This window comes from Oncorhynchus gorbuscha, linkage group LG19 (assembly GCF_021184085.1).
Source record: "Oncorhynchus gorbuscha isolate QuinsamMale2020 ecotype Even-year linkage group LG19, OgorEven_v1.0, whole genome shotgun sequence".
Taxonomy (NCBI): Eukaryota; Metazoa; Chordata; class Actinopteri; order Salmoniformes; family Salmonidae; genus Oncorhynchus; species Oncorhynchus gorbuscha.
The window spans coordinates 23,532,317-23,544,431 of NC_060191.1; the positions used below are offsets into that span (position 1 = coordinate 23,532,317).

At 51.3% G+C, this 12,115-nt stretch overlaps 1 protein-coding gene across 1 annotated transcript; it reads left to right on the top strand.

Moving 5' to 3' along the window:
• The first annotated feature begins 390 nt into the window (after window positions 1-390).
• LOC124004864 (uncharacterized protein C1orf232) lies at window positions 391-5,157 on the top strand. The gene is made up of 4 exons (XM_046313693.1): window positions 391-816; window positions 4,000-4,077; window positions 4,474-4,580; window positions 4,785-5,157. The coding sequence occupies exons 1-4, from the start codon at window positions 736-738 to the stop codon at window positions 5,155-5,157; spliced, it is 639 nt and encodes a 212-aa protein (XP_046169649.1). The 5' UTR covers window positions 391-735.
• The last annotated feature ends 6,958 nt before the right edge of the window (window positions 5,158-12,115 follow it).

Sequence of the window (12,115 nt, forward strand, 5' to 3'; positions counted from 1 at the left end):
TGACAGAAATGAACGACTACCAACGAGGAGGAAGATTAAGCCCTGTGTACTGATCTACTGAACAGGAGCATCATTGGGCTTTGGGCCTGACTTCTCATAATGTTGGCCAAATGGGACATATACTCTAATCAGTATCTGAGTGTAACGGGCATCTAAACATGGCACCCGGGTGGAGCCAGCGCCCACTGGGTTAGGGTTACAGTGGCCAGTCTAGCGGTGCCAGCCGACAATGGCCCACTACCTCTGGGAAAGAGCCCTGCTGAAAAATACATGAGGAAACCCACACCTGTTTCCAGGTAACCGATGCAGCCTGAATCCAGAACCGTGACGGTGTGTGTGTTGGTGTGTGTTTGTGTGTGTGATTGCGTACATGCACCGGGGTTGTGTGTGTGTGTGCTCACATCGGCAACTGTTTGATTCCTCTAGCTGATCAGATGCTTCATAGGGATGTTACCAGCAACCTGTGTTCCTGACAAGAGACATTGACATTCTAACAACATGAAACAGCACAGGCCTACAACACTGTAGACAGGCCTAGGGTGAGTCAGGTCAAACGTTCCGTCGAGGCTGAGTCGTTGTCTAAGAGCTGGAAGTGTACGAATGGGAAAAGGGCATTAGTCAAACTGAGAAGACCTGCAGAGGGGACTTTGTTGGAGGGTGGTCTGCCTCACGAAGCTGCGAGGCCTTACTGAGAGTTGTTTCAACAGTTCTAGAGGTCCTGTAGGGTGAACAAGCATGAATCCCATATGGAACGTGTACAAGAGCAAAGTGCTGAAGACCCTGAACCCGGACCTAGAGGAGTACACGGAGGAAGAGGTAGGAAAATAAAAAGCTTATCTCTCATCTGCAGATGTCTTGCTCTCCCTGATTCGAGTTTGTGTTCCACGAATTCAAGTTTGTGTTTGTCAGGTGTGGGCACTGATGTCAGATCAGGTAAAGAGAAAGCAAGCAGGTAAGAGCGCTGATCTGGGATCAATTCCCCACCGCCACTAAGGTAGTCTTATTCACTTGGGATCTAAAAGGTACAACTAATGCTAAATCAGCACTCCTACTCTGAGACGCTTGATACACACAACCTCTCATTTAGGATCGCTGTGGGTTCGCACAGCGACCGATCTGCTGGTTTGCTTATCCATTGTTGTTGACGTTTTATTCATGGTTGTTGAAGGCTTATTTCTGCTGGAGCTTTGAGGAAACTGCAGAGCAGTTCCTCTTGTGCTTTGTTATAGTTTTGGCTGAACCACGCTAATCACTGTAGCATAGGCTTTCAATTGCAAAACCGAAACCCAAATCGTTGCTATAGTACTCTGTCTGCAGTAGCTACTGGTTTATTCATATGAACATTCACCCAACCCTCATACTGTAACCTATGTTAGCTAATATGATGGACAAGCTATGAGTGCTGTCAGACATACTATCAGTGATGCCCGATATTGAATGGTTGTTAAAAAAATCCAAGGGTCTTTCGATGATTGAGTTCACAGGATTTTTTCTTGTCTCTCGACACCCCTGATGTGTCCGGGATTGGAACGTGCTGTAGGAATAAGGACGACCCAGTTCTTCGGAACATCGGAAACCTGATCTCGAACTGGAGCTGCGTACACGGATTAGATGGCATTCCAGTGACAGGGGGACGAAACGGATACAGACAGAATGTCCTGTGTTCAAGTCTCAGAGTAGGAGTGCTGATCTAGGATCAGTTTTGCCTATTAGATAATAATGAATAATATTATATGGATAGGAGTGGGGGCTGATCCTAGATCACCCCCTGAGACGCGAGGTCTGTTCAGACCAACCTCCCTCCCTGTGTCCTGGACATGGTGACAGGGCCTATGTGAACGATACTGCATTAGAATGATGTTTGAATACATCGTTTCCTTAGAGATCTTTGAGTTATGGGGGGACTTTAGCCCGATCGGACTTCCTCAATAGAGTAAAGGATGCTGCTACAAATGAAGATTTTGCTGTTGATGTGGATTATGTGTTACATTTGGGCACTGTCCAGCCTTTTCAATGACAGACTTTTCCTTTTTTTTTTTTTTTTTTTATTTCACCTTTATTTAACCAGGTAGGCAAGTTGAGAACAAGTTCTCATTTACAATTGCGACCTGGCCAAGATAAAGCAAAGCAGTTCGACAGATACAACGACACAGAGTTACACATGGAGTAAAACAAACATACAGTCAATAATACAGTATAAACAAGTCTATATACAATGTGAGCAAATGAGGTGAGAAGGGAGGTAAAGGCAAAAAAGGCCATGGTGGCAAAGTAAATACAATATAGCAAGTAAAACACTGGAATGGTAGTTTTGCAATGGAAGAATGTGCAAAGTAGACATAAAAATAATGGGGTGCAAAGGAGCAAAATAAATAAATAAATTAAATACAGTTGGGAAAGAGGTAGTTGTTTGGGCTAAATTATAGGTGGGCTATGTACAGGTGCAGTAATCTGTAAGATGCTCTGACAGTTGGTGCTTAAAGCTAGTGAGGGAGATAAGTGTTTCCAGTTTCAGAGATTTTTGCAGTTCGTTCCAGTCACTGGCAGCAGAGAACTGGAAGGAGAGACGGCCAAAGAAAGAATTGGTTTTGGGGGTGACCAGAGAGATATACCTGCTGGAGCGTGTGCTACAGGTGGGAGATGCTATGGTGACCAGCGAGCTGAGATAAGGGGGGACTTTACCTAGCAGGGTCTTGTAGATGACATGGAGCCAGTGGGTTTGGCGACGAGTATGAAGCGAGGGCCAGCCAACGAGAGCGTACAGGTAGCAATGGTGGGTAGTATATGGGGCTTTGGTGACAAAACGGATTGCACTGTGATAGACTGCATCCAATTTGTTGAGTAGGGTATTGGAGGCTATTTTGTAAATGACATCGCCAAAGTCGAGGATTGGTAGGATGGTCAGTTTTACAAGGGTATGTTTGGCAGCATGAGTGAAGGATGCTTTGTTGCGAAATAGGAAGCCAAATCTAGATTTAACTTTGGATTGGAGATGTTTGATATGGGTCTGGAAGGAGAGTTTACAGTCTAACCAGACACCTAAGTATTTGTAGTTGTCCACGTATTCTAAGTCAGAGCCGTCCAGAGTAGTGATTATGGACAGGCGGGTAGGTGCAGGTAGCGATCGGTTGAAGAGCATGGATTTAGTTTTACTTGTATTTAAGAGCAATTGGAGGCCACGGAAGGAGAGTTGTATGGCATTGAAGCTTGCCTGGAGGGTTGTTAACACAGTGTCCAAAGAAGGGCCGGAAGTATACAGAATGGTGTCGTCTGCGTAGAGGTGGATCAGGGACTCACCAGCAGCAAGAGCGACCTCATTGATGTATACAGAGAAGAGAGTCGGTCCAAGAATTGAACCCTGTGGCACCCCCATAGAGACTGCCAGAGGTCCGGACAGCAGACCCTCCGATTTGACACACTGAACTCTATCAGAGAAGTAGTTGGTGAACCAGGCGAGGCAATCATTTGAGAAACCAAGGCTGTCGAGTCTGCCGATGAGGATGTGGTGGTTGACAGAATCGAAAGCCTTGGCCAGATCAATGAATACGGCTGCACAGTAATGTTTCTTATCGATGGGGTTAAGATATCGTTTAGGACCTTGAGCGTGGCTGAGGTGCACCCATGACCAGCTCTGAAACCAGATTGCATAGCAGAGAAGGTATGGTTAGATTCGAAATGGTCGGTAATCTGTTTGTTGACTTGGCTTTCGAAGACCTTAGAAAGGCATGGTAGGATAGATATAGGTCTGTAGCAGTTTGGGTCAAGAGTGTCCCCCCTTTGAAGAGATGACATGACATGTTGACATGTTCTGTGTATTTCTTTTTCTGGAAAGTGCTTGTAGTGTGTATATTAACGCACTAGAGGGCAATCACTACCAATAAATGCACTGAAAAGCGGGGTAGCTGAGTACAGCATGTGTTTTTACCCAGAACTCTGTACTGCTGTGCTGAGGCTGACAATATAAATGTGTGATGGTCATTGCTGGGCTTGTGTTCCCAGGTCAATAATGCAGAGATTGGCATGAGCCCTGTCCAGGAGGATGAGGGACCCAACTCAGTGTCTCAGCTGGCCAAGAGAGTAAGCACACACACACACACACACACACACACACACACACACACACACACACACACACACACACACACACACACACACACACACACACACACACACACACACACACACACACACACACACACACACACACACACACACACACACACAGAGCATGGAACTTAATGCAGACTTTACACGTTCATCTAACATGAATCACATTCCGAAGGATTGGCATTAGACAGTGGTCCAGTGCACACACTCACACACCTTTGACACTGTGTGTGTGTGTGTGTGTGTGTGTGTGTGTGTGTGTGTGTGTGTGTGTGTGTGTGTGTGTGTGTGTGTGTGTGTGTGTGTGTGTGTGTGTGTGTGTGTGTGTGTGTGTGTGTGTGTGTGTGTGTGTGTGTGTGTGTTCAGATGCAGGGTGCCGGGGCTAAAGGCTGGAACAGGATGTCAGCACTCTTCAACAAAGAGGATGAGCACCAGCTATTGGAGGAGACTGAGAGCCCGCCTGTCCCAGACCAGTCAGTGGGACTCTACTCTTCTACACAGCTCTCTATTCCCCCCTCCTCTTCCTCCTCCTCCTACTGAACATGGGAATATTAGCCATGTCTGATGAACTAATGCTTAATTCAATAAGTACATAAATAATGTAATTTATTTGAATTGAGTTAAACATATAATGATACACAAAATGACGGTCCCCCTTCCCTTCCTTGTATCCCCAGTCCACTAGCAGTGATGCCTGAGGAGCCGCAGAGACCGGCCAGACCCTCAGGATTCTGGGGTAGCTTCGCCACCAACTGGAAACAAATGGCCACCTCGAAACAGGCTGAAGCCGCAGCAAACGAGACGGGCACGGTGGAGGAGGGTCAGGAGGCGGTGGGAGAGGGAGCTGGTGAGGGAGGAGGGGGGGAGAGTTACCAGGGGGGGAACACGGAGGGAGAGCAGAGTCAAGATGGAGGAGGAGGGAGCAACACTAGCTTCTCCAAATACGCCATGCTGGGAGGAGGGAGCGAGAACACACCCTTCAAGTGGAACTTTGTCACAGGCAAGCTGGCTGAGTTGAAGACCAAGAGCATGTCTGGCCAGCAAGATTAACAAGCCAACTGTAAGGGGCTGGGATGGGGTATGGGGCAGGGATTGAGTGGGGTCAGGGGGGTGAGGGGGTACATGGGGCAGAATGCCCTTCTAGTCTAGCCTGGTCCCAGATTGGTTGATGCTGTCTTGCAATCATTGCACGACAGTGACCATAGGAGTTGGGAAAACAGAGTGAACAGATCTGGGACCAGGCTACTCGTAACCCGTTATCATCTTCATTCTACTTGCTCTGGTGTAGATTGTACCCACCACACCAACACCAGTAGCAAGGATGCCAATCTGTTGCTGCTGTAGCTGACGTGTCTCTTGGCAAGATAGTGATAAAGCCAGTTAGTTTAAGCAGAAACAGACTGGCATTCAGGCTAACCTGAGCCACATCAAATCATTCCCAATCCCAAAATGGACTTTTCAGATCTAAGGGAGTGTATAGGGAATAGGGACTAGGGGTTGATTTGAATTTTAGCACCTCCCTTTCCATACCTTCTCCATAGTGTTGAACTGTACACCATATGAACCAGCGTTGGCACCCACAGACGGCATTTAGTTCATGTCATAGGACTCATACCTGAAAATGACACCCACTAACAGGCTGGATTAGATCAATTAACAAACAAAAACAGATTAGGAGATTACAGATTACAGAGGAGTAGTGGGATTAGGTGTTGGGTTATGGCACCAATTTGGAAAGAGATTTCATAGCTGATAAGATTTTGCTTTCACTGTAAAAACCATTTTGCAATGTATATAGGAAATGTTTGATGTTTTCTAGTGAAGTTAAGAATGGGGGAAATAGGATGTGCAGAATTGAATGATTGGGATTGCATGGCCTTTCAGGACATACTATTTGTCAAACTGTTTTGGCTGACTGGTTCGTGAAGGTCATGGTTTGAGTGTCTTGGGTTTAACTTATTTGGGCGTGAGACTGGTAACTTATTCTATTGCCCCTACAAAACACAATTGCAGTGTGACCCTACTGCAGTCATTTTGTGACACTTGTCTGTAAGAAGGTCATGTGTCCAAATTGCTATATTTTCTGTCTGTCTTTTCTGTTTTCAATACGCTTTTTCAAATGTTTTGTTCTGATGTGTTGCTACCTCTTGTGCTCAAATAAACACTATTGCACTGATAATTCACCATTAAGAATGACAGGTCAGTGAGGCAGAGCACATGCAAGGGAGTAGGTCTGACTTCACAACATTGGGGTGGGACAATATCGCCTCTTGTTTAATATTGACCTTGTAAGATACACACTTGCACGTGAGCCCAAAGCACATAAGAGCCATTACACACATGAGAACATGACAGAGGACGTAGACAAATGACAGCCAGACCTTTCTCCCAATCGCAGTCGCGACAGGAGGAGGGCGTTTGCAGCTGGGAGGGTCAGGGTAGCCTAGTGGTTAGAGCATTGGACTAGTAACCGAAAGTAACCGAAAGGTTACAAGTTCAAATCCCCGAGCTGACCCCGAGCTGACAAGGTACAAAATCTGTCGTTCTGCCATTGAACAGGCAGTTAACCCACTGTTCCTAGGCCGTCATTGAAAATAAGAATTTGTTCTTAACTTACTTGCCTAGTAAAATAAAGGTAAAATAAAATAAAATTAACTTACGTGTGAACTCCTATACTTGCTAAGAACACATGAGGTCTATGGGACTAACGTGGGAAGATCTGAGACACCCCTTGAGCCTTGTTGTCATGTGTGCATGTCTGTGTGAACCTGGTCATGCTGTGCGTCTGTCTGTCTGTCATCATGGCCTGGTTACTATGGCACGGGTCCAACCGTTGTCTCATACCGCTCACCCTCAGGGTCAGTGAAGTCACGACCTTTCTGGTTGTTGGACAGAAGAGAAGTGGGGGATATAAGAGGAGAGCATGGGGTTAGTTTGAAGAGTTTACAAGGTTGCGCTTTTGCAGTCAACAGCAGGGAGCGATCTTTGCCAAGTCATAGGTCAACTTCACAGTGAGTATGGTACTACTGGAAAGTACTCTGGATGGTTCTCACTTACAGTCATCAGTTATACAACAGCATGTCTCTCAATTACTCTTCATTTAACATCATATGGGTTCTCTCCCTCTATCACACATATGTGAGCACATAGTCCTGTATAGCTAACCTTGTGGGACACACAATTCAGTCCCATTCAAAATCCTATTTTGCCTAACCCCTAAACCTAACCTTAACCCGAAAACCTAACCCTAACCCTAGCGCCTAACCATAACCCCAAATCTAGCCAAAATACATATAGGCCTGCCCATATTTCCTATCTGTGACTTCCTCCCAGATGGACAGCTTTATTCTAATTTACAGCAGACGGACGGACGGACGGACGGACGGACGGACGGACGGACGGACGGACGGACGGACGGACGGACGGACGGACGGACGGACGGACGGACGGACGGACGGACGGACGGACGGACAGACAGACCTCTCCCTTCCTCTCTCTGTCTTTTTCTTTCCCCTCTTTTATTTCCTCTCTCAGCATTCTGTTTCCTCCATATCCTCTCTGTCAGCGCTCAATCCCATTTCCTGTCTAACCAACACACGTCCTGTCTCAAAACATTAGTTAGTTATGCTGAAAACACTTCAATCCACAGGCAAAGTAGAAGTAATGGTAACTTCCAACTGGAGATTTGATTTTGAACCAACAGTGAGTTGGCTGAGTTGTGTCCCAAATGCCACCCTATTCCCTCTATTGTGCATTCTTTTTTTACCAGAGACCTACCCCACTGGGCACACACTGGTTGAATCAATGTGGTTTCTACATCGTAATGGTGAACCAACGTGGAATAGTCGTTGAACTGACGTCTGTGCCCTGTGTGATGGGCCCTGGTCAAAAGTAGTACACTCTATAGGGACTGCCACATCCTAAATCAACCCTCTAGTTATTTCCCCTATGGACTTCACTCTATTTCTCGACAGTGAAGAGAATCCATTTATATTGATCCCCTTTCGTCACTGGGCTATACGACACTCCCTCTGTAGTGTGCTGTAGTGTGACAGCTGACAGAGAAAGGGTGATGCCACAGCTGTCAGCCTAGGTTTGAACCACAACAAGGCATTCCCATTCCCACCCCTCATGCCTCCTTCCCTCCCCTTCATGCCTCCTTCCCTCCCCTTCATGCCCCCTTCCCTCCCCTTCATGCCTCCTTCCCTCCCCTTCATGCCCCCTTCCTTCCCCTCATGCCTCCTTCCCTCCCCTTCATGCCTCCTTCCCTCCCCTTCATGCCCCCTTCCTTCCCTTCATGCCTCCTTCCTTCCCTTCATGCCTCCTTCCCTCCCCTTCATGCCTCCTATCCCTCCCCTTCATGCCTCCTATCCCTCCCCTTCATGCCTCCTATCCCTCCCCTTCATGCCCCCTATCCCTCCCCTTCATGCCTCCTATCCCTCCCCTTCATGCCTCCTATCCCTCCCCTTCATGCCTCCTATCCCTCCCCTTCATGCCTCCTTCCCTCCCCTTCATGCCTCCTTCCTTCCCCTCATGCCTCCTTACCTCCCCTTCATGCCTCCTTCCCTCCCCTTCATGCCTCCTTCCCTCCCTTTCATGCCCCCTTCCTTCCCTTCATGCCTCCTTCCCTCCCCTTCATGCCCCCTATCCCTCCACTTCATGCCCCCTATCCCTCCCCTTCATGCCCCCTATCCCTCCCCTTCATGCCTCCTATCCCTCCCCTTCATGCCCCCTATCCCTCCCCTTCATGCCTCCTTCCCTTCCCCTTCATGCCTCCTTTCCTCCCCTTCATGTCCCCTATCCCTCCCCTTCATGCCTCCTTCCCTCCCCTTCATGCCTCCTTCCCTCCCCTTCATGCCTCCTTCCCTCCCCTTCATGCCTCCTTCCCTCCCCTTCATGCCTCCTTCCCTCCCCTTCATGCCTCCTTCCCTCCCCTCATGCCCCCTCCCTTCCCCTTCATGCCTCCTTCCCTCCCCTTCATGCCTCCTTCCCTCCCCTTCATGCCTCCTATCCCTCCCCTTCATGCATCCTTCCCTTCCCCTCATGCCCCCTCCCTTCCCCTTCATGCCTCCTTCCCTCCCCTTCATGCCTCCTTCCCTCCCCTTCATGCCCCCTATCCCTCCCCTTCATGCCTCCTTCCCTTCCCCTCATGCCCCCTCCCTTCCCCTTCATGCCTCCTTCCCTCCCCTTCATGCCTCCTTCCCTCCCCTTCATGCCTCCTTCCCTCCCCTTCATGCCTCCTTCCCTCCCCTTCATGCCTCCTTCCCTCCCCTTCATGCCTCCTTCCCTTCCCCTCATGCCCCCTCCCTTCCCCTTCATGCCTCCTTCCCTACCCTTCATGCCTCCTTCCCTCCCCTTCATGCCCCCCTTCATGCCTCCTTCCCTCCCTTTCATGCCTCCTTCCCTCCCCTTTATGCCTCCTTCCTTCCCCTCATGCCTCCTTCCCTCCCCTTCATGTCCCCTATCCCTCCCCTTCATGCCCCCTTCCCTCCCCTTCATGCCCCCTATCCCTCCCCTTCATGCCCCCTTCCCTCGTCTTCATGCCCCCTATCCCTCCCCTTCATGCCCCCTTCCCTCGTCTTCATGCCCCCTATCCCTCCCCTTCATGCCCCCTATCCCTCCCCTTCATGCCCCCTATCCCTCCCCTTCATGCCCCCTTCCCTCGTCTTCATGCCCCCTATCCCTCCCCTTCATGCCCCCTTCCCTCGTCTTCATGCCCCCTATCCCTCCCCTTCATGCCCCTATCCCTCCCCTTCATGCCCCCTTCCCTCGTCTTCATGCCCCCTATCCCTCCCCTTCATGCCCCCTTCCCTCGTCTTCATGCCCCTATCCCTCCCCTTCATGCCCCCTTCCCTCCCCTTCATGCCCCCTATCCCTCCCCTTCATGCCCCCTTCCCTCGTCTTCATGCCTCCTATCCCTCCCCTTCATGCCCCCTTCCCTCCCCTTCATGCCCCCTATCCCTCCCCTTCATGCCCCTTCCCTCCCCTTCATGCCTCCTTCCCTCCCCTTCATGCCCCCTTCCCTCCCCTTCATGCCCCCTATCCCTCCCCTTCATGCCCCCTTCCCTCCCCTTCATGCCTCCTTCCCTCCCCTTCATGCCTCCTTCCTTCCCCTCATGCCTCCTTCCCTCCCCTTCATGCCTCCTTCCCTCCCCTTCATGCCTCCTTCCCTCCCCTTCATGCCTCCCTTCCCTCCCCTTCATGCCTCCTTCCCTCCCCTTCATGCCCCCTTCCCTCCCCTTCATGCCTCCTTCCCTCCCCTTCATGCCTCCTTCCCTCCCCTTCATGCCTCCTTCCTTCCCCTCATGCCTCCTTCCCTCCCCTTCATGCCTCCTTCCTTCCCCTTCATGCCTCCTTCCCTCCCCTTCATGCCTCCTTCCTTCCCCTCATGCCTCCTTCCCTCCCCTTCATGCCCCCTATCCCTCCCCTTCATGCCCCCTTCCCTCCCCTTCATGCCTCCTTCCCTCCCCTTCATGCCCCCTTCCCTCCCCTTCATGCCCCCTATCCCTCCCCTTCATGCCCCCTTCCCTCCCCTTCATGCCTCCTTCCCTCCCCTTCATGCCTCCTTCCCTTCCCCTTCATGCCTCCTTCCCTCCCCTTCATGCCTCCTTCCCTCCCCTTCATGCCTCCTTCCCTCCCCTTCATGCCTCCTTCCCTCCCCTTCATGCCTCCTTCCCTCCCCTTCATGCCCCCTTCCCTCCCCTTCATGCCTCCTTCCCTCCCCTTCATGCCTCCTTCCCTCCCCTTCATGCCTCCTTCCTTCCCCTCATGCCTCCTTCCCTCCCCTTCATGCCTCCTTCCTTCCCCTTCATGCCTCCCCTTCCCTCCCCTTCATGCCTCCTTCCTTCCCCTCATGCCTCCTTCCCTCCCCTTCATGCCTCCTTCCTTCCCCTTCATGCCTCCTTCCCTCCCCTTCATGCCTCCTTCCTTCCCCTCATGCCTCCTTCCCTCCCCTTAATGCCTCCTTCCTTCCCCTTCATGCCTCCTTCCCTCCCCTTCATGCCTCCTTCCCTCCCCTTCATGCCTCCTTCCCTCCCCTTCATGCCTCCTTCCTTCCCCTTCATGCCTCCTTCCCTCCCCTTCATGCCTCCTTCCTTCCCCTCATGCCTCCTTCCCTCCCCTTCATGCCCCCTTCCCTCCCCTTCATGCCTCCTTCCCTCCCCTTCATGCCTCCTTCCCTCCCCTTCATGCCTCCTTCCTTCCCCTCATGCCTCCTTCCCCTCCCTTCATGCCTCCTTCCTTCCCCTTCATGCCTCCTTCCCTCCCCTTCATGCCTCCTTCCTTCCCCTCATGCCTCCTTCCCTCCCCTTCATGCCCCCTATCCCCCCCTTCATGCCCCCTTCCCTCCCCTTCATGCCTCCTTCCCTCCCCTTTATGCCCCCTTCCCTCCCCTTCATGCCCCCTATCCCTCCCCTTCATGCCCCCTTCCCTCCCCTTCATGCCTCCTTCCCTCCCCTTCATGCCTCCTTCCTTCCCCTCATGCCTCCTTCCCTCCCCTTCATGCCTCCTTCCCTCCCCTTCATGCCTCCTTCCCTCCCCTTCATGCCTCCTTCCCTCCCCTTCATGCCTCCTTCCCTCCCCTTCATGCCCCCTTCCCTCCCCTTCATGCCTCCTTCCCTCCCCTTCATGCCTCCTTCCCTCCCCTTCATGCCTCCTTCCTTCCCCTCATGCCTCCTTCCCTCCCCTTCATGCCTCCTTCCTTCCCCTTCATGCCTCCTTCCCTCCCCTTCATGCCTCCTTCTTTCCCCTCATGCCTCCTTCCCTCCCCTTCATGCCTCCTTCCTTCCCCTTCATGCCTCCTTCCCTCCCCTTCATGCCTCCTTCCTTCCCCTCATGCCTCCTTCCCTCCCCTTCATGCCTCCTTCCTTCCCCTTCATGCCTCCTTCCCTCCCCTTCATGCCTCCTTCTTTCCCCTTCATGCCTCCTTCCCTCCCCTTCATGCCTCCTTCCCTCCCCTTCATGCCTCCTTCCCTCCCCTTCATGCCTCCTTCCTTCCCCTTCATGCCTC